Source organism: Leptidea sinapis, chromosome 40, assembly GCF_905404315.1.
Source record: "Leptidea sinapis chromosome 40, ilLepSina1.1, whole genome shotgun sequence".
NCBI lineage: Eukaryota > Metazoa > Arthropoda > Insecta > Lepidoptera > Pieridae > Leptidea > Leptidea sinapis.
The window spans coordinates 2,926,930-2,948,953 of NC_066304.1; the positions used below are offsets into that span (position 1 = coordinate 2,926,930).

The 22,024-nt window shown below is 34.3% G+C and overlaps 1 protein-coding gene across 5 annotated transcripts in view; it reads left to right on the forward strand.

Moving 5' to 3' along the window:
• Nucleotides 1–20,707, forward strand: part of LOC126976339 (uncharacterized) — a 119,734-nt gene extending 99,027 nt beyond the window's left edge. The window contains exons 2-16 of one of the 5 annotated variants that reach the window (XM_050824631.1): nucleotides 4,792–4,993; nucleotides 5,504–5,714; nucleotides 6,376–6,656; nucleotides 9,652–9,803; nucleotides 10,214–10,371; nucleotides 10,860–10,906; nucleotides 11,015–11,212; nucleotides 11,860–13,773; nucleotides 14,441–14,536; nucleotides 14,697–14,890; nucleotides 15,077–15,302; nucleotides 16,129–16,421; nucleotides 17,648–17,792; nucleotides 18,628–18,826; nucleotides 19,319–20,707. In XM_050824631.1, the coding sequence (XP_050680588.1) occupies nucleotides 4,792–4,993; nucleotides 5,504–5,714; nucleotides 6,376–6,656; nucleotides 9,652–9,803; nucleotides 10,214–10,371; nucleotides 10,860–10,906; nucleotides 11,015–11,212; nucleotides 11,860–13,773; nucleotides 14,441–14,536; nucleotides 14,697–14,890; nucleotides 15,077–15,302; nucleotides 16,129–16,421; nucleotides 17,648–17,792; nucleotides 18,628–18,826; nucleotides 19,319–19,480 (4,478 nt within the window). In that variant the 3' untranslated portion in view covers nucleotides 19,481–20,707. Of the gene's footprint in view, nucleotides 1–4,791; nucleotides 4,994–5,503; nucleotides 5,715–6,375; nucleotides 6,657–9,651; nucleotides 9,804–10,213; nucleotides 10,372–10,859; nucleotides 10,907–11,014; nucleotides 11,213–11,859; nucleotides 13,774–14,440; nucleotides 14,537–14,696; nucleotides 14,891–15,076; nucleotides 15,303–15,600; nucleotides 15,827–16,128; nucleotides 16,422–17,647; nucleotides 17,793–18,627; nucleotides 18,827–19,318 lie in introns of all 5 variants that reach the window. The other 4 variants (XM_050824629.1, XM_050824632.1, XM_050824633.1 and 1 more) reach the window with 4 other exon arrangements.
• The last annotated feature ends 1,317 nt before the right edge of the window (nucleotides 20,708–22,024 follow it).

Sequence of the window (22,024 nt, forward strand, 5' to 3'; positions counted from 1 at the left end):
AGGGGCATTCCTTTTGACTAACAACAATGTAGTGCAACCAACCGAAATGATATGGGTTACTATTCCGGCTAGTTCATTCAATATTTCAGTTGGTGCGAACTTACATATCGCAGTAATATATGCGCCACCTAATAATAACTTACCTCATACTTTAGAAAATGTTACTTCCAGTATCACATATGTCATGAATTCACATAAAAATGATAATTTTTTGATTGTAGGTGATTTCAACTTGCCGTATATTAATTGGGATAACTGTCTAGGGCCAATTTTTACTAAGAAGGGTTCTGTAGAAATTCAAAATGCAGGGCAATTATTACTAGAAGAATTTAATTTATTAGGTTTAGAACAAGGAAACTTTATTAAAAATTCATATAATAATAATTTAGATCTTGTATTTAGTAACTTTTCTGCCTCCACCACTCGTTCGTTGATCTCATTAGTCAGTGAGGATTCAGCGCATCCATGTCTAATAATTGATGCTTCAAATATATCACTTAATTTCATGGAAGAAAATTCAATAGAGAAGTATAATTTTAAAAAATGTAGTTATGATAAAATTATAGATTACCTAAACAATCTTAATTGGCATAATATTTTTGAATCATGTGACACGGTAGATTGCGCATTAAAATGTTTTTATGATGAAATTTATACATGCATCAGCCTGATGGTACCTAAATATAAAATAAATAAGAACAATCACTATCCCATTTGGTACAATAATACACTAAATAAAATTATCAGAGAAAAATCTAAAATGCATGCTAAATGGAAAAGATTTAACAACCCACTAGACTATATTGAGTTTTCTTTACTTCGAGCTAGATCGAAAAATTTAGAATGTGAACTTTATAACAAATTTATAACTAAAATTCAAAAAGATATTAAAACTTGTCCTAAAAACATGTGGCGTTACGTGAAACTCATGAGACGAAAATCTAATTACCCGAAGACATTATCATTGAACAACCAAGTCTTTAACAACGGCCCGGATATATGTAATGGTTTTAATACTTTTTTTAAAAGTGTTTTTGTCGAACCCGCCTCAAACTATAACCTTGACAGTCTTCAATTACCCAAATGTAATGACGCATATGCAATTGGTAAGGCTGGCGTCTGTAAAAATAAATTATTACGATTACTCAAAACGATTAATATTAATAAATCCAGCGGACCCGATAATATTCCTCCTATCTTTATTCATAATTGTGCCAGAGTGTTAGTTAAACCTCTCAAATATATTTATGACAGATCTTTATCAGAGGGCATATTTCCATCTAAATGGAAAGAGGCTAATGTCATACCTATTCATAAAAAAAATTCGAAATCCAAAATTGATAATTATAGACCTATCTCAATGCTTAATACATTTAGTAAAATATTTGAAAAACTTGTCTACGATCAAATTTATCCCACAGTTATGAATGGAGTAAGTCATTCACAGCACGGTTTTCTTAAACATAAGTCAACCCTGACGAACTTAGCTGAATTTATACAGTTTGTCCTTAAAAATATGGAAAATGGTGGTCAAGTTGATGTGGTTTACACTGATTTCGAAAAAGCCTTCGATCGCGTAGACCACATCATCTTGCTAGCCAAATTAGAAAGTCTAGGTATACATGGGGATCTGTTAAGATGGATTAAATCATACCTGTCTAATCGATCTCAGGCAGTGATAGTAGGTGGGTACAGATCGGATTTTGTGAAAATTCCATCAGGTATTCCACAGGGATCTCACCTGGGACCATTGCTTTACAACGCATATATTTATGATATATACAGATATTTTAATCCATGCAACCATCTTTTATACGCAGATGATAAAAAAATATTTTACAAAGTACACAATCATAATGACTGCATTGAATTACAAATTACTCTTAATAATCTATCTGAGTATTATAAAAACAATTTTATTTCAGTTAATGCACCTAAATGTCAACAGATATCGTTTAGTCGTAAGGTAAATAAGATACAATTTACATACTCGCTAAATGGAATTCCTATTAATAAAGTAGGTGTTGTTAGGGATTTAGGTGTTATTTTTGACAGCAAGCTAACTATGTCTGAGCATATTGATTACGTTGCGAATAAAGCGTTCAAGAGCTTAGGTTTTGTGATACGTACCTGCAAACCATTTAATGACCTTGAATGTATTAAATCTGTTTACTATGCATACGTGCGTAGTGTCTTAGAGTACGCAAGTTGTATCTGGTCGCCCCATTATATGACATATATTGAAAAACTTGAAAAGATTCAAGCTAAATTTATAAGGCACCTTAACTTTCGTCATAAAATTTTTTCCAACTACAAAGATGGCTGCATGCATCATAATATAATTTCACTAGTAGACAGACGAACGTTATTAGATACAATGTTCTTATTTAATATAATAACTAATCTTCTGGACTCCCCAACATTACTTGCTAGTATTAACTTCAATGTACCACTAAAACGAACGAGAAATACGCCTCTTTTTTCATTATCATTTTACACTACGAACTATGGTAAAAATTCTCCCATTAACAGAATTTGTAAGCATTACAACGAAGTTTTTTCGAATGTCGACATTCATAATCGCAGTAAAAATAGCTTCAAAACAGAAATTATTAAAATATTAATGAATAGACTAGATACAAAAAATGTTACTGGAGCAATATAAACCGAACAAATAGGTACATTAACACACGCACATATACACAAACCACACTACACGCACACATACACATCCAAACATAAAATAAACACTATAACCGATAATAACATAATATAATAATAGATATATATATATTAAATTCGCATTCATACGCATAATATTATTCTTTTAATGTTTAAACTATACATATTATTATGTTAAAGTAAATTAAGTTGAAATTCATTTAAGTCGATTTTTTTGTTTATAAGTTAAAGTAATTTAAGTTGAAAACTCATTAGTTGATTTTTGTTTATATAGAGAGACCTGTAATTGGCTATTATATGTACACTAATTTTTAAGACTAATTTGTAATATTTATGCTGTTGGTCTTTTCAATAAATAAATAAATAAATAAAGATCTCCACGACAATCGGTCCTGCGCTGCCCTCATCCAACCTATTCCAGGGATCTTCGCCAGATCCTAACTACCTGAAGTAATGTAAAAGTATTTTAAAAATTTATTCTCGCATTCGTAATAAGGTGTACTATTGTTAAGCATATATCTATAAAGTAGTAGTCCTACTTTAATTTTGTATAATTAAAACTTAACTCCAAGGTCGGATGTGTGGAGAAACTCTTAGTAATTGCTCAGATTAGAACAAAAATTACCGGCTTTCGACATACGATGGACTATCTGATAGTGGATTTCTTTGTTAAACTGCATGTTAATTGTTGTGTAAATCGCCTAATCCTATCGCAATTATCTTGATAAAAATAACAAGGCAATACTTACTTTATTACATCACTTCTTCGAACTATGTTAATTAATTCTTTAAAGATACGACAAATCAAATTTGGAAAAATTGTTATTTTATTATATATTTCTAATACCGTTTGATCTAAGATCTAATTTATGTGGCCATTTCATAACATTACAAGTTACTTCTAAGAAGGAACACAAAAATACACAAAATACATAATTTAGATAAAAATCTTTAGAAACTTCAAATCGTTCTTAATTATATTTAACTGTATCGGTATATTTTTCAAAAAATAAGTTCGTTTCAACTTAGTTTCAGAATCCCCTTACTACTTTGTGCTAAAATTAACTTAATCTGTAGAAAAAATGTAAAATTACTATCCCTACTAAAATAATAATTGAAATTTCTTCAATTTCCAATAATCCGATCGCTACCTAAACTTAACAGAATCATTCGCTGGGTGTCTGATACATTTTTTGTAACTAATTTAGCCGAATGGTTCATGACCCTGCCTACTAAGCTCGAGGTCCCGGGTTCAAATCCCGGTAGGTGCAATCATGTATATGATGAATATGAATGTTTGTTTCCGAGTCATGGATGTTTATTTGTATTTATGTATGTTTAAGTAAGTTTACTTTTTAAATATATCGTTGTCTTGTACCCATAGTACAGGCTATGCCTAGTTTGGGATAAGATAATTTGTGTAAGAGGGTGACAAAAAAACAGTTATTGTAAAGTACTCGATTTAATTGAAAAGAATGGCCGTTCTGTTTCGCCGTTATGTTCTTCTCACGAGCTCTACTTTTTTGATCATATTGACCATAGTAATTTACAATAAATATTTATATTGACGATTCAAAGGAGCTAAGTTTAAGCCTAATTAAATAAAGTTTATTTGACTATGTACAACCTATACTACATACCACTACCAGTGGGAGGCTCCTTTGCACAGGATGCCGGCTAGATTATGGGTACAACAATGGTGCCTATTTCTGCTATGAAGCAGTAATGTGTAAACTACTGTGTTTCGGTCTGAAGGGCGCGGTAGCTAGTGGAACTACTGGGAAAATGAGACATATAATGTCTCAGCCATCTTACGACTGAAGGTGACGAGCCCAATTGTGGTGCCGCTCAGATTTTTTAGATTTTTCAAGAAACCTCTGCGGCACTGAATTGTAATGGGCAGGGCGAATCAATAACGATCAATAAAACGTCCTGCTCGTCGCATCCCATATTTTCATAAAAAAATATACAGATTGGCAACACTTCTGTGATTCTAATGGTGTTGCAACAGATTGCGGGTAGTGGTGATCTGCTGATCGATGGCTCCTGTATTAAACTAATAACTATAGCTCTGAGTACTACTGCTAATGTAAAACTCATCTGTTTCAGAATGTTTTGGTGCACACGAACGTTCCAGGCAGCGCTCAGGTTCCAGTAGAAGTGTACCCGTCGCGAACAACAAACGAGAAGTTGACTTCGATTGTCCCGAGGAGTTTGGCTACTACCCCCACCCTACCGACTGTACCCTCTATTACGTCTGTGTATTTGGCAGCTCATTGCTCGAATCGTGTACTGGGGGTCTTATGTACAGGTAAACATAATTAATTCCTTTTATGTACCTACTCAGTGTCTGTTTTCATATTTGGGGTGTATTGGCCGTTGGATGAGAAGAGGCCTTTATCCAGGAGTGGACGTCTTCCGGCTGATGATGATGATGAAACTTCATGGAATACTTAGTTTATATAATATTAGTATCTTACATTATTGTCAGATAGGCTAGGCTTGGATAGGCTAGTAATTCTGTAACAGCATTAAATCATGTGTTGACTGAACTATATTATTTTTAGTGCGTATATTTTTTTTTTAAGTAGGAGCCTAATGTAAAGTTTAATTTTATGGCTGAAAGACGTCCAGTGTCGGACATGACCCCCTCTCGACCAGCCGGACAGTAATTGACATGATTTGTACAACTTATTAACTCCAGATTCAGATGATCATATTTTTAAATCAAATGCATGTATGGGGTCAAGTTTTGTAGATAACATAGTTATAAAATGTTTATTATTCACGGCTGAGTTAAAAAAATTTACTTATATTTCAGCCATGAACTTCAAACTTGTGATTGGCCACGCAATGTGGGTTGCGATGCTACAGGCGCTGTGGTTGCTGAAGACCTTGGGAGACTGAATGAAAGACAATCCGCCCCATCCAGACCTGCTCCGCGCCGAAACCCACCGCCGGCTCGAACACAACCCAACCCTGTCATCACCTCACGGGGACAGCCTAAGTACAGCCGTCAAGAATACGAAAAGGTAAAGGTAAAGAATGACTTCCCTTATGCTGGGGAGGGAAGAAGACGACACACGACGCCAAGCAATGCCATTATAGTGAGCATGTCGAACCGTGTTGTAGCATACGATGATAACTACAAAATTAAAAAAAATAATGCTCACAAAGCAAGCCCTTATAACTCCAAGATACACTAGAAAGCTATTTGAGTTATCCAATCATTGTAAGATTTGGCACAGGCATTTTACAAATTGTATTGTTTTGTTGTATTTTGTTTGTAACATCAGAGTAATAATTCAGTTTGTGAAATATATTATTCCCATATTCATCATTATTCTGTTAAATCATTGATGATATATATAGGTTTGGTGGCACAATAGGTCGAACCGTTGACTCTCATTACTAAGCCCCCAGTTCGATCCTCGCCAGCCACATACCAATATGATTTATTTATATGATTTAGTCGATGCTTTATAAGGTCTCTTGTGATTCCTCTGGTGTTACAAAAGATAGTGGGGGTGGTGATCAAATACCATCTGGTGACCATACGGGTCACTCTTGTTCGTTCTTGGTCGCTTATCCTCCTCTTTCATGAAATTAATTAAAAAGTGTCTTTGCTACAGAACCTACTGCCGTCAATTTGAATTAGGCCGTTTCTCTCATGCTCAAGTATTAAATTTACAGCAGCAACAGTTATATGCCGAAGTAGACGATCTACCTCCTGTCGAAGAAATAGAAACAGATAGACAGCAAAGAGTATATAGAGGACAACCATCAACAATAGGACAAGTTCAAAAGGATAGAGACGGCTATATATCTCAAGGGATATCGTCTAGTCGTACGTTAAATGCAAATATTATCCCGGCCTCAATAAATCAAAATAGTAAACTAGGATCATTTTCGTTTGGAACTCAGGTAGATGAAAGAAGAGCCGCAACGATCACGACTGCGCCACAGACATACAGGTAATTGGTTAACTAAGTATTTCTTAAGTTGTAACTTGAAAAAAAAAATGTATAGAATTGAAGATTAATAAAACATTACAAGAATTATCAATAAACATCAACGTGATTTTAGTGACTGTTTGTATTTTTTTCAGTGACAACAAATATAGATCATTGACTAATACTTCTGACCGACTTATAGACATTGAGACTAATGATATTGAAACTAAAGACGAAAGTCCTCGTTCAAAGAAGACTCTACTCAGAAGAAAACGTGATACAACTGAATCACAATTTTTTTCTGCTGAGCAAACTCTATCTAATCTGACCAAGAGAAATGATGAGGATGAATTCGAATACATCGAAGATAGTACAGAGCCAATGACTACTGATTACGATTATGACGCCTTAAAAGATGGTAGTGAGAGAGGAAAACGACAAATCAGATATTATTTAAAAAATGGTTATAAACCTCCACCAAAACAGTGGCAAAATCATAAAGAGGGAAGTTTCCAGCAATTAAACCCAAATTATAATCCAAATATTCAAAGTCCTAGATATAATTCTGATTATAATGTAAACAATAATAATCCTAATGGTGCAACACGGCACCATCATCCCACGGCTAACCCTTACCACACATATCATTTTGAAGATTTTGACTCCCAAAGACCATTTAAACCTAGTTTATCTGATTCAACAAAGCAAAAACATTCTCAAATAAATATAAATAATCACATTATTACAAAAAGTCCTCCAATATCAGCATTGAGTAACAATGGTAATCAATTTTTATCCTTAAATGGCGGTTCTTATAATAAAAAATATATCACATCTGTTCAAAATCCAAACTCTCAATACTTTGTGCAAAGCGTTACACCCGCTCAACACTCAAACGCTTTCGCATTTATAGATTCATCTCAATTATCATCGACACATGTCACTGGAAAACCTATAAAAAATTATTCAGCATCTACGATACCGAATAAATACAGTTCTAGTAACACGCATAGCAGTCTTAAAGCAAAGAATCAAAACAATAATCTAAGCGTCCAAGATGAAAAACAAAATGAAAATAACCCTATTGACATAGAAGATGAAGAGTATGATGATGATGAATCTGAAGAAGATGAAGAATCAGAAGAATATGAAGACAGTAGTAATAACAATAATTTTAAACCTATCTCTGTAGATTTACCGCGTGGATATACTCATCCTAATTATAAATTTGCCAATATAGAGAACCCATTTGCACGTCCTGATTTTGACTTTGATGCTTTTATCGATAAGCTAAGAGGTACCCACTATTCAGCGTCTGGAGTGGTACCCAATAATCAGAAAGACTTGGTTCAGTCAAATATAAATAATAAGCATCTTTCTCAATTCAGCACTAGTTCTAGACCATTCAATACTCCTCCTGGGTTAAATAATTCTGAAAATGTAATAAAATTGCTGTCTTCTACAAAACAGCCACAATCCTTTCAAAAGCCGATTGAGCATAACGTGCAAGCATATAACAACTATGACAAATTTCATAGTAGTCATACTGAACACGACGAAACTACACCTAAACTATCTGCTCTAAAGCTCAAACCTCCAAATTTTGATGATGATCGTCAACTTCCACTCAATCATAACTTTTTTGGGTCACCAAAGCAAGATAACAACAAACAGCTTTACGAACATAAAGGAAATTTTCAGTATCACCAAGAAACTTCGTCAACACCGTCAAACATAAATTTATCCATCAAGCAGAATTATCAAATACCTGACAATATATTATCAAGCATAAAGCCGTCTACGGTAACAACTGGCAATCCAAATAACGTTTATTTATCATCATTTCAACACTCAACTCCTAAACCACTAACAACGCTTGCAAATCAACATTTGGCAGCTTTGCAAACCTACTGGAAAAATCCATCTACAGACTATTCAAATATAAGGTCTACTTTAAGGCCTTCTATTTCTGATATCCCTAATATTGAAAGTTTATTTGCACAAACATTACGACCATCTTCTCATGCACCTAATAAAGCATATGATATTTCCCAAAATACTCTGGCAACAACCACTACAACAAGCACGAAATCACCCCCAGTTCGTAAGCCAATACCGAAACCATCACCTGAGATGAACGATTACTACTACGATGATGAAGATGAACAATACTATTACGAGCCAGTAGTGAAACCAAAATATATGCCAAGTTCTGAAGTGAAGCCACAACGCCCACCAATGGCGCAAAACTATCAAGAGTACGATGACATGACCAATTCTCATCTGAACACATCTATAACATTCAAAAGTGTTACCAAAAATCACAATGATGTATCGGTTGCTACCAAAACGCCATTTAGGCTACCATTTAAAAATAATAATGTAAAACTACCCATCACAGTAATGGTTGACAATAAACATGAAAATAATGACTATTTTATTGTTAATCATATGCCTCGAAATAGAACGGTTCATATTAAGATACCTAATTACAATCCAAACCCAAATACTCCTAAGCCACCCAAATATTTAAATCAAACCACACTTAGGCCATATACTGTAAGACATAGACTGGCGAAGCCGACAACTCCAGAAAACATAGATATTATTGAAGATACTAAACTGTTGAATCGAGGAAAAATACGACATCACAACATTGTGGCGGAAATGAAACAGACTACGCCATCTGACAGCATAAGACAAGAGACTCGTTTTACTAAAACTAGCCATGACGATAAAAGTAACAGGTAACGACAACAAGTACAATTTGACGAGGAAATTAAATAATCGACTGCAATTTATCATACTAAAAATCAAAATGGTTCAGAAGGCTATGTAAAGTTGCACTATTACTAATCCTATACTTTCGACTAATTATTTCGACTTCATTGACTGCACAGACTATTCTGCTGACTGGTGATGTTTAATTAACTTATAACTCAATGGCCTTGTACATACTTCAGCAAATGTAATATTTTAAATAAAAATTTCACCAGCCCGATTCTTATAATTTCAGCTTGGAGCCAACTGAGAGAGTAACACCGACAGCTTATTCCGCAAGTCCAAGGCCTAAAATGCTTTACAATAGTTCCCAAGCTTACAGTCCTGATCAATATGATCCATACTATGCCGTATACGATGAGGATGGTGAATTGTATAAAGACCCAGGTAATGACACAATCAGTTTCTTTATGTTTATAGTGAAACATGTTTATTTTATTAACATAAAGTTGTTTCGCACTGTAAAAAGTTAATATATTCTTTTATCTGTAACTACGACTAAATTAAAATGTATCTTAAAATAATAATTACGTTTAATTATTTTCTTCTCACAATTTCTAACATTGAACAGTTCATTCATTGAATATAAATATAGGAACTCGTTAATCTAACTACTACTCCCAACTTAACCTAGAGCAAAATCAAAAATCAAATACACAAAGTAATGTACATAAGTAGTCAAACTAGAATATAACTTTTCTGAAATAATAACCATAAAAAACCCTCTAAGATTTCCTTTCTGAATTCTCTGGGTGCGGGCACTTATTCTCTAACGGGTAATTGGTGGGTTTTGGCAGATTATGTGCAGCAATATAACCCAGCCTCACTTCGACCGGCAGTCCAGCAGACCTACAGAGGCACACCACCACCGACTCCGTCGCGCAGACCGGTAGAATCTTACACACCAAGACCTGTATTGGAGGATGACTATGACGATGCTCTCATTCAAGGAGAAGTAAGTATTCTTATCAGCATATTATACATTTACTTAAGAATAAATCAAATAATATTCATCTTTGGGGGAGGCCTTTGTCGAGTAGTAGTAGTAGTAGTAGGACGTCTTCCGGCGGAAATGATGATGAGCGGTGATGAAATCGTGTAAATCAAATCAGTTACCATTCATGAAGTGTTGTAAAATCACAATATTTGCAAAATAATATATGTATTATGTTTTTATTCAGTTGAATTACAATATTTCTAGAATATTATTTAAAATGAATTTGTTATACCAGTTCCACATGTGTAGGCATTTGATGGTATATCATTAGGAATTAGAGCAGTGGAGGTGGTTATTGGTCTTGAAATGTAAACTTTAATAAAAAAGGTTTACATTATCCAGCATAATACTGCGCAGGATGATGTTCATATATAACAAAATCACATAGAGTAAAATAAAGATAAAATAATGTAATGATTTTAAGATATTGTATATATTACTTTCAGATTCCAAATCAAAATCAATACCAAACTGCCATACGCCAGCAAATAAGGTAATTTCTGCAATTAGAATACTTTTTCACAACTCTTTTTTCGATACTCTTCTAGTCTATATTATTTAATTGTGCCTTAAAACAATATTAATTACAACATTAATCCAGGGGCGATGGTAATGAGTTGGGCTATGATCATATCCCAAGCAACGTGAGAACAACATTATATGAAGCTACCTCCTATAGCACAATTCCCCCTACAACAAGCACTACCACAACTACCACCACAACCACGACTACTACCACAAAACGTCCAACTACTGCACCATTCACTGAAGCTATAACAGTATCCCGATATTCTCCAAGGTACTACAAAACATACAATCAATTAGAGTTTTCATTGGCTTTCTCATAAAAATCATCATCATTATTATTCATTCGCTAACAAGAATCAACATTATATTATCATGAATCAATCATTACATGTTAACTTGCAACAAGTCATATTATCATAAAGATTGTTTTCACCTTATTTTGAAAAATCAAAATAGTATAACCGAAGTATCGAGAAAAATACAAGGAAAAAAAGTGACACTGAAATAATATAACTATAATTAATCTCCCAGCCTCATAATTATTGTAAGAATGTAGCAAAATACTTGGTGATTTTTATGTAAATATTCAAAATTTTGGTCTACATGTTAAATCAACAGTATATTGTGGTAGAGCGCACTACAATCGAAATACATAAGGGTATCGAATATAGATTGGGCCTTAGATGTGTATAATAGCTTTTGTGGTATCTTAAAGAACATGTTTATAACGATAACTAACTATCAACTGGTATTTAAATATCTTGCTTTGTATTAATATCCGAGTATATAATTATTATTAATACATTAACGGTTTCTATCTGTAGATAACATTATCCAAATGGTACATAAACTAAAATTTTTTCGTAAATTCAAAGTCTCGAAACTTCAATTAGAAAGTTTTATTTTCCTATTCAACAGATTGTCTACTGATGAAAAGCCCTTACGCGAATCCTATCAAAATACAACCAATTCCACTACATCCTCGACTTTTCCCACTGTAAATTACTTGTCTTCCCTAGCCAAGCCATTTGAAAGGACTGATAACGTACACAGGTTAAATGAAAATTTACCTTTGACTGAGAGTATACCGACACTTAGACCTACTTCACGTTCATTGACTAATAACAAAAATAATCTTGAAATAATACAATCAAGAACCAATGATTTTAGTAAAAAAATGGTAGCTTTAACTACAGGATTTTCAATACGACACAATATAAATAATACAAAAAATCCATACACATTAACAGTTATTACTAAGCCTTTTGAAGCATTTAATTATACAGAGAGAAGTAACAGTAATAATTTCAGTAAGAAAAAACAACACTTTCAAAAGTATTATTTTGATACGGAAAAAGACTCAGACCAGCTTAAAGAAAAATTGAAATCTAGTATCAACCACGAGTTAACATATAAGGAAGACATGAAGTTTGAAAAATCATCAACAGACGAAATTACAAAACCCGAAGTTCGTGAAACGACACTAAAGCCTAACGATGATATCTTGGTTACGACGGGTACATCACTACCAACTACCACCGAAACAACAAAATATTATTTGAAAACAGTTATAAAAAGGCCAGCTTCACCTGTTTTAAGCAGAAAGGAGTTAGATATACCAACAGAAGCTAATATTAATAGAGAATATAACTTAAACAACGATGAGAAACAAAATGACTCTAAAAGCTTTCAAGTGAAGACAAAAAGTATCATGCATGAAAACTTGCAAAGTCCAATCAGTAGTCATCCTTGGGATGATCCAGTTATTTCTCCATACGAAACATTAGATAATTTACGAAACAAAAAAGGTAATGTTGACCCCGATTATTCATTACCTACTACTTCACAAAACACCATACTACCTAAAGATATAGACAAATTTGAAAGTATAGACGCCCACCGAAAGCCATCTTATTATACGTATCATGTATTTGATGAGGATATAAGTGATCAAACTACTGAAATCTTGAGTAGCAAAATAAAGAATATCATCAAAACTTTCTTTGATAATGATTTATCTACCACATTGCCACCTATAGAGACACTTTTAGAGCCATCACCTCCGGAACCTAAAGAAGTATACATTGGATTCCAAAATAAGCAATCTAATTTCGTGGAAGAAAAGCCTCTTCAAAATTTTGTTAAGCATCTTCAAATTATTACCAGTACAGATGCAGAAGAGGCTCCTATCAAAATACCTGATTCTAATAAATATGAATATGCTTATGAAGATAAAAATCTAACTCCTGATTTATCAATTGATACAAATCCACTTGCAAGTCAGCCAATACAATTAGATGATAAAAAAAATATTTCAACCATGATGGAAAGTTCTACAAATCATGAATTCATAAATATTCAAAAACCTGAAACACATGAATCCAAATTTACGAAATTAGCCACATCAAAGCCCCAAGCTCATAAATCTCGAAAATATTACAAGCTTGTGAATAGCCAATCAACACCCCATAATAAACTTACTACTACAACTGAAAAAAAATATGACGAAACGACTACTTCGACTAAAATGACTGATTTAAGTAGTTCAAGTAAGTCTGACTTATTAACCCCCATTGTAGTTGGTGATGCTATATCTGACATTGCTTCGACTACAAGTACGACAAAATCGACGACGACAATTAAGAACGAAATTGATTTGACGCTAACTAAGAGCATACCTTTTCCTACACGGGCCTCTCGAATCAATCCTGCCATTAAGTTAGCTGCGGCAAACCTTGGAGGTGGACGCAGGAGTTATCAATCTTCGTCAAATTGCTCTACAGACAACGGTCTGCAAGCGAATCCAAAATGCAACGAAATCAAATACCAAAGGTATACTACTCACCGGCAAATCTAAACAGCCTGAAATTTTTATCAAACTCACATGTGAGAGGTGAAGGTTTCGTTCAAAGTCCTGTTACAACATGGCGTAACTTTCTGCATCGCGTAGTAACTCGCATGACTACAAAATTTTCGAATGTTCTAATAGCACCCTCTCTTCAACTTTCGCTTTGGCATTTATTTTTCTTTTTTCATTGGGGGACTTCCAGTCGGTCGAGAAAGAATATCTGAATTGTTAACTCCTGACGTGACCATTTCCGTATATCTTTTGCACGTTTCTGGCTGTGTACTACATATTTTATGTCGCAATAGTTATCACAGTAGAAAGTTCCTCAATGTAGCTAATTCACTTAATTCGCACCTCATCGCAATTCATTATTGTAATAGTAAGCACATAGATTGACACGATGTTAAGCTTTAAGATCGTCGTGTTGAATTTGCATGGATGTGTAAGTTCGCTTACTAATGTCTAAAAAGAAATTGTCTTGACTTATAAAATCAAGGTAAGAATATTTAAGTAAACTTATTTTTTATTTTATGATCAAGTAAACTGATAAAAATAATAATAAAATCATTATAAGACACGCTTTTTTCTTCGTTCACGCATACTAATTACAAAACATATTGGACCTACAATTATACATTTTATTATTTACAGGCCTGTCAGTACTCGCGGTCGTGGCTCTTCGCATTACTCAACTTTGGGTGTCTCTGAGTCACCACAGCCGGCTCCAAACAGAGGAACCCCTCCAACGTTAGATAATCATAATGATATGCTCCATTGCAAACGCTTTTCATTTACAACTTTGTAAAAGTTCATCAAAAGTTGCTTATTCTACATTCATATATTTATTTTCATAAAGAAATCAGCTATTATAGTGCACGCGGTTAACCAATAATCTTTTTTTGAACAGCCGAATGCGTCCAACATTGAAACCATCCACAGCTATTGTTTCAAAAACCACCGAATTTGTGGACATTTACGCCAATCCGCCAAGAAGGCCGGGTCCAGTGTACCCTACACCAACACCGGATAAAACAGCTGCCAAGTGCAGAAAAGATGTTTGCCTCTTGCCAGACTGCTTCTGTGGTGGAAAAGACATACCCGGTAAGACATTTAAAAAATGAAAAATGTAAATAGACAATGTATCTAATATTTATCCGACCGCGCAATCAAATTAAATGCAAGAAATTAAGCAGATAATTTTCCTTACTTAATATGATTTTTTTCCGTAAAATAATCTTAAGTATTTATGTAACTCACCTAATTTAATAAGTTTGCTGAATATCTCAGGGAATTTACCTGTAAACGAAGTACCGCAAATCGTACTCATCACCTTCGACGATGCTGTCAATGACCTAAATAAACCGTACTACGAAGAATTGTTTGAGAGAGGTCGAGTCAACCCAAACGGTTGCCCAATAACTGCTACTTTTTATGTGTCCCATGAGTGGACTGACTACAGTCAAATACAGAACCTATACGTAGATGGCCACGAATTTGCCTCCCACACTATATCGTAAGTTCATAGACTATTAAATGACCTTATAATAGTACTTCGATAACTACTTTATTCTGAAGGTACCCTCAGCTTATAACTTTCCAAACTTATTCTTGGCCATCAGTATATTTCAAAGAGGGCTGGAGCAATTAATTTACTAATAATATTTTTTATTTCTTTTCTTTCCATTCTAATTAACCTTCCTCTATCATTATTTTACTAAAACCTTGTAAAATTCTTTTCCTTTTTCCTGGCACAACTTATACACCTCTCAATTCACACACACATGCACTATCCATATCCTTATACATAATAGGTGATATGCCGGTGGAGAGTGTACCACAAATAGTGCTGCTGACTTTCGACGATTCCGTGAATGACTTAAACAAGGGATTGTATAGCGATCTCTTTGAAAAAGGACGAGTAAATCCTAATGGTTGTCCCATCTCAGCTACGTTCTATGTCTCACACGAATGGACGGATTACAGTCAGGTTCAGAACTTATACTCTGCTGGACACGAAATGGCCTCGCACACGATATCGTAAGTTTGAGAAACACATATATTGCACCACACATTATTGTTACAAAACCACACATAAAACAGAAATCTTTTGATCTTTCTGTCTGCTGAGGGTTTAAGAATCTTTCTTCTAAATACTAGGCTTATGGTTAAGTTATCTTAATTTATTGGGCTTCATTTGTATGGTTCTTTAAATTGAATTGGACTGGGATTTTTTTGAGTTTTTCTTTTACTTATACTAAATTAATTTTTGCATTCAAACATGATTAAAAATATATCGATTAATATTTTGTGAGTGTAAGTTAATCATTATCAATTTACAGCCATAGTTTTGGTGAGCAATTCTCACAAAAGAAATGGAACAGAGAAGTAAGTGGTCAGCGAGAATTATTAGCCGCATACGGAGGCGTGAAATTAGAGGATGTTCGAGGAATGAGAGCGCCTTTCCTTTCTGTTGGTGGCAATAAAATGTTTAAAATGTTGTATGACTCGAATTTCACCTATGACTCGTCATTACCGGTTTACGAGAACAAACCACCAAGCTGGCCGTACACTCTCGACTACAAACTGTTCCACGACTGTATGATTCCACCGTGCCCAACTAAGTCATATCCAGGTTAGTACCGATATATCTTTTGGAGCAGATAAAACCGAACTGCTAATAAGTATTAGGGTTAAAGTATGTATTTGCCATTTCGGCTAATTTGGATATTATAAATAAAATGCTTGGTGTGCCGTTTCAGAGTAGAACTTTTTCACATGATAGCTAAAACATTGTAGACTTTCAAAAGGGACAACACTGAATAGTTTGACGTTCAATTGTTTTTTTCCTTCGGATTTTAAAAACAAAGGGATCCATTGAGTATTAGAGTATTCGAATACGAGTGTTAATCCAGAGTAGAACTATCGTAGCAGAAATAGGTCGCAATAGCAATGATTTTTAGCCCTTAATGATGAATGATTCTAGTAATGTTTAATTGCATTGACTACCTTCAATTGTTGTTATTAGAATAGCACACTGCACTGTGGGACTGTTTCTGAGGTACTTACAAATTTCACATTTTCGTGGTAGAAGAAAGTGGACACTGCAATCTTAATATCAATCGCAGAATGTCACAGGGCGGTAACGAAGGCATTTCTTTGACGGTTGATTCTGTCTCTTAACAATTTTGTATCTATCAGTGGGAGGAGGAGGTAGGGACTATTTCTGCCGTGTAGCAGTAATGTGTACGCATTATTGTGTTTCGTTCTGAAGGGCACCGTAGCTAGTGAAATTACTGGGCAAATGAGACGTAATATCTTATTTCTCAAGGTGACGAGCGCAATTGTAGGGCCGCTCAGAATTTTGGGGTTTTTCAAGAATCCTGAACGGCACTGCATTATAATGGGCAGGGCGTATTAATTACCATCAGCTGTCATGCTCGTCTCGTCCTTTATGTTCATAAAAACCCAAATTTATAAAAATTCAGGGCGCTTTGAATTTTAACTGTAGGTGTCTGACCGCCACCGCATGACACTAGGCCAGTTTTCTAAGACGGACACTTATGTTTTTGATAACTAAAATGCTCGACGCATCTACGTCTTGCAGGTGGCAACAAAACAATGTCTTTTGTTTACAAGAACATAAATGGACACATACGACTAGACGCCCACCACACAAATTTAAAGCGCCTTTTTAGGTCTTTTTAACAAACCTGAACCGATTTCTTACATTGAATGCAGCATTTTTGGACACAAATATTTGCAGAAATCGTAGTAATTTACATTTAAATTGTAGTTAATACTTAATCATGCAACACACATGCAATGCACATTTTCATTAATATAAATTAACATTTTTAGGTGTTTGGGAAGTCCCTATGGTGATGTGGCAGGATCTTAACGGAGGCAGGTGTTCTATGGGAGATGCTTGTGCAAATCCACCGGAGGCCGAAAATGTTTACAAAATGATCCTGAAGAACTTCGACAGACACTACACTAGTAACAGGTTCAGGCACACCTTAATCGTAAAGACGAAGTATTAATAATTAAGGCAAACGTGAAAATATATCAAAGTAACATGCATATAATATTCTCCTTTTCGCCAAGCAGTATGATGGGTCCATATTTTACGAAATGTTTTTTAGTGGAGGATAAAAATAGTATTAAGCATAATGGTATGTGATCATCGCTACTTATGCTCTCAAAAACAAATACACTAAACATACTTTTCGGTATGTCATATCTGGAAAAACCACGAAAATATGTTCATTCTAGAGCTTGTCTGTAGGTGAAAGAAAGTTCCTTGAATATTATATGGATGTACACTTCACATGGCAGGTTTGGTTGGCAATTAGATAAAGAAGCTCTGAGAAACATTCTAGAAAATCAAACCACTTAATGTAGCTCATGTAATTCTGCGTTGCAACTAGGCTCCTAATTTGTGGGCTTACAAATAAATATGTCGTTCGGCCAATTTTACTTTGTAATTCCGATTATTGTGGTACAGGTAGATAAAATGACACATCCAAGCAAATGTTTTTAAATTTTTTTATTCTATTATTTAGTAAATAAGAGAAAAATAAATGAGCTTCCAGACCTATCTAAAGTGATCACCGATGCAACATGATCCCAAAACCAGAGGAATTACGAGAGTGTTTTCACCGTGTGACAAATTGCCGCTCTAAATGATTTAAATAAGTTCCTTCATGATTATCTTGAGCTTAGCTGAAATCTAGATATTTCTTAAGAATTAAAATTATTGATTTGTTTTTGCCTATATTCCATTATAAATTTTTAATGCTACAACGACTATCGCGTACTAAATAATCCCCAATTTTTAGAGCACCGTTTGGACTTTTCTATCATGCGGCTTGGTTCACTCAAGCTCACCACAAGGAAGGTTTTATTATGTTCCTGGACTTCATCAACAAAATGAAGGACGTTTGGATTATAACGAATTGGCAAGCCCTTCAGTGGGTGCGTGATCCCACACCCATCTCAAGGCTTAATAGCTTCCAGCCGTTCCAATGCAACTATCAGGTAACAGGATTATAAGTGCTATAAATTTTTTATCCAATATTTTTCTATCTCTTGTTCTACATTTGTTTCAAGTTTTTTAATGTACAATACCACTTGCTTTATTTAGATAATATTATTAACGTTTTTTTATTATATTATATCTGTTTTACGGCCGTTTCCAATATTCTATCTACAGATAGAGATAAATTACTACCTTCTACTGTCAGTAATTAGCTGTCAATAATCTGAAGCTGTCCTAATATATCCGATAAGCCAATCTTATTGCCTTATATTGGGACGCGTGAATTGCAATGTCCATACAAAATTCTAACGCTGGTAAGCTATATGTCGTCCCATTGACAAGGAGCGTGTACGGATAAGGTGAGTTACCGTCGATAAGTTTATTGGAACAGCAAAGTCAACGATAGTTACGATTTTTATCTTAAGTAGGAGATAGACTGGATATTGGGAACAAGTCTTCAATATTCTTATTTTTTTCTTCTTTATTTACAGGATCGGCCGAAGAAGTGCAACAATCCGAAAGTATGTAATCTATGGCACAAATCAGGTGTCAGATACATGAGGACTTGTCAGCCATGTCCCGAAATCTATCCATGGACTGGAAAGTCAGGCATCAGATCTTCACGAGTCGATAACGAATTAGAAGAGAAATAAACAAAATTAAGACTAGAAATAGATTGAAGCCAGCGAGGCGAATATCGTTTTGTCCTTAAAATACTGAATAGTATATTTTGAAAAACCCACAAATAAATTAGCAGATTGCAACATAGATATAGAAATGTGTTGAAGCAATTTAATTTATACAATAACACCAGAAATTCATAAATTTTGAAAGTTATTTCAACAATTAGATATTATGATTTGTATTTATGTGGTTTTAGAGTTTTTTTTTTACAGAAAATTGATTTGTCACTCGAATACTTAGTGCCATTTTGATTTCGATGGTCAGAAAACGGATATAGTAAAATCATCGTTTATGTGATTCGAATTGCTTACTGATGTTAGAAAATGAATGTGTATTGGAAACTGTGATATTGTATGTTTTCAATCATCTAGGATGAGATATACTTCGAAAACTACCTATTTAATAGATATTTTTAATTATTTAAGTAGTTCGTTTAGGATAGCTTTAGAAATTGGTGCAATTAATTGCAGTACTATTAGTGTTTAAATCTATATTTTTATATGCTGAATCTGGCTCGATTTAATTTTGATAATTGAATTTTTAATATTATATTTCAAATGCTTGAGAGCCATATTAAAATTAAATAATTTTGTTCTTGCCAACATTATGGACACTGCCTTCATTATATTATTGTAAATATAGATATAGTATTTTATGTTAGTGAAATTATTAATAAGATGTAAGAATTGAGCTGAAACCTTTTGATAATCAAAGTAATTTGTTGTGCAGACGTCTGTCTACATCACGTGAAGATGTAGCACATGTCTTTGCGACCGTCTATTTTTTTATTTGCTTCAATTACACGAAAACTAGCGATCTTTTTGGAATGACTTCAGGGAGATTGACTGCAAAAATGTGAAAACAATGAAATTTCATCAATGTCTCAAATTAAATTTGGCACGTCATATTGTATCGAATAAATGAATCTCCAACAAGTTTTGATTATTTTGAAGTAATTTCTAATAAATTTTTGATGCTTTACATACCTTGTCAGGTAATATAGCAAATATTAATTAATTTGATATTAACGTATTTGTAAATATAGGTACCTACTTTAATATTTAAATTTGGTAGTTTTGTCTGGATGTATTTGATGTTTGGCTTTGATTTTTTACCATGGATATGATTTCTAAACAGAATTTATAGAACATAATTTGAAGGAATTATGTGCTGATAATAAAGTTTTATTTAACGAGTTTTTTGTTTTAATCCCTCACCTCCAAAAGTAGAATTATAGAGTTTATTTAGTTAACTGCAGAGTTTCTTTTAGCTTAAAGTAAAAGCTCGGAAAAATACTTGAGGATATAAGGCACTATTGTATTCACAAATTTTACTATACTTACTATGTGTATTTTTTTATGAAAATAAGTGACGATACGAGCAGGACGTTCAGCTGATGGTACTTGATACGCCTCGCCCATTGCAGTGCCGCTCAAGATTCTTGAAAAACCCATAAATTCCGAGCGGCATTTGAGCAATTTGGGCAATTGAGACATAAGATGTCAAGTCTCAATTGCCCAGTGATATCACTAGCTACGGCGCCCTTCAGACCGGAACACAGTAATGTTTACACATTACTGCTCCACGGCAGAAATAGGCGCGTTTGTGGTACCGATAAACTAGCCGGCATCCTGTGGAAAAGAGCGTCAATCAAACTTCATGTCATTGTAGCGCATGAGATTTATAATTGTGATATTTTAAGGCTTAGATAATATATACGTCTAGATGAAGGCTCTTGCTGTTAGACAACCGATGCAAGCAGGCCAGGCTTATTACTTTAGTGTGCGTGAAAAGCTACGTCTTACAGCGCTCAAAATATAGGTTAACTGGCAACCTCAAATCTCAATATTTTTCGACGTTTTCACAGCTGCTACAGTCCAGTCAATCTAGACGTATAATGATCTAAGTTTTACTGCTTAAACGTAGCATCTCTTTGGAAAGACCAATTCTTCAACCGCTTGAGATGTTCACTGAGAAATATATATTTATAAAAAGAAATCAATCTAAGTATTGAGGTGTAGTTAGTAGTGGCTATAGTAGTGGCTACCAGTGGGAGGCTACTTTGCACAGGAAGCCGGCTAGATTATGGGTACCACAACGGCGCCTATTTCTGCCGTGAAGCAGTAATGTGTAAGCATTACTGTGTTTCGGTCTGAAGGGCGCCGTAGCTAGTGAAATTACTGGGCAAATGAGGCTTCACATCTTATGTCTCAAGGTGACGAGCGTAATTGTAGTGCCGCTCAGAATTTTGTTTTTTGAGAATCCTGAGCGGCATCAGCTGAACGTCATGCTCGTCTCGTCCCTTATCATCATAAAAAAAACACAATATATGGTGGTGTGAGATGACGAAATGAAATTGAGGTTCTCTCTACTACTAATACTTTGTGTATTTTTCACACAAACTTTTCTAGACTCCAGGAACTTAATATCAAACAAAACTAGGTAAGTCATTTGTATACACGTCCCGTTTTCATAATTTTAGTGATAAGTATAACAGAAAGGTCTTTGTGAGA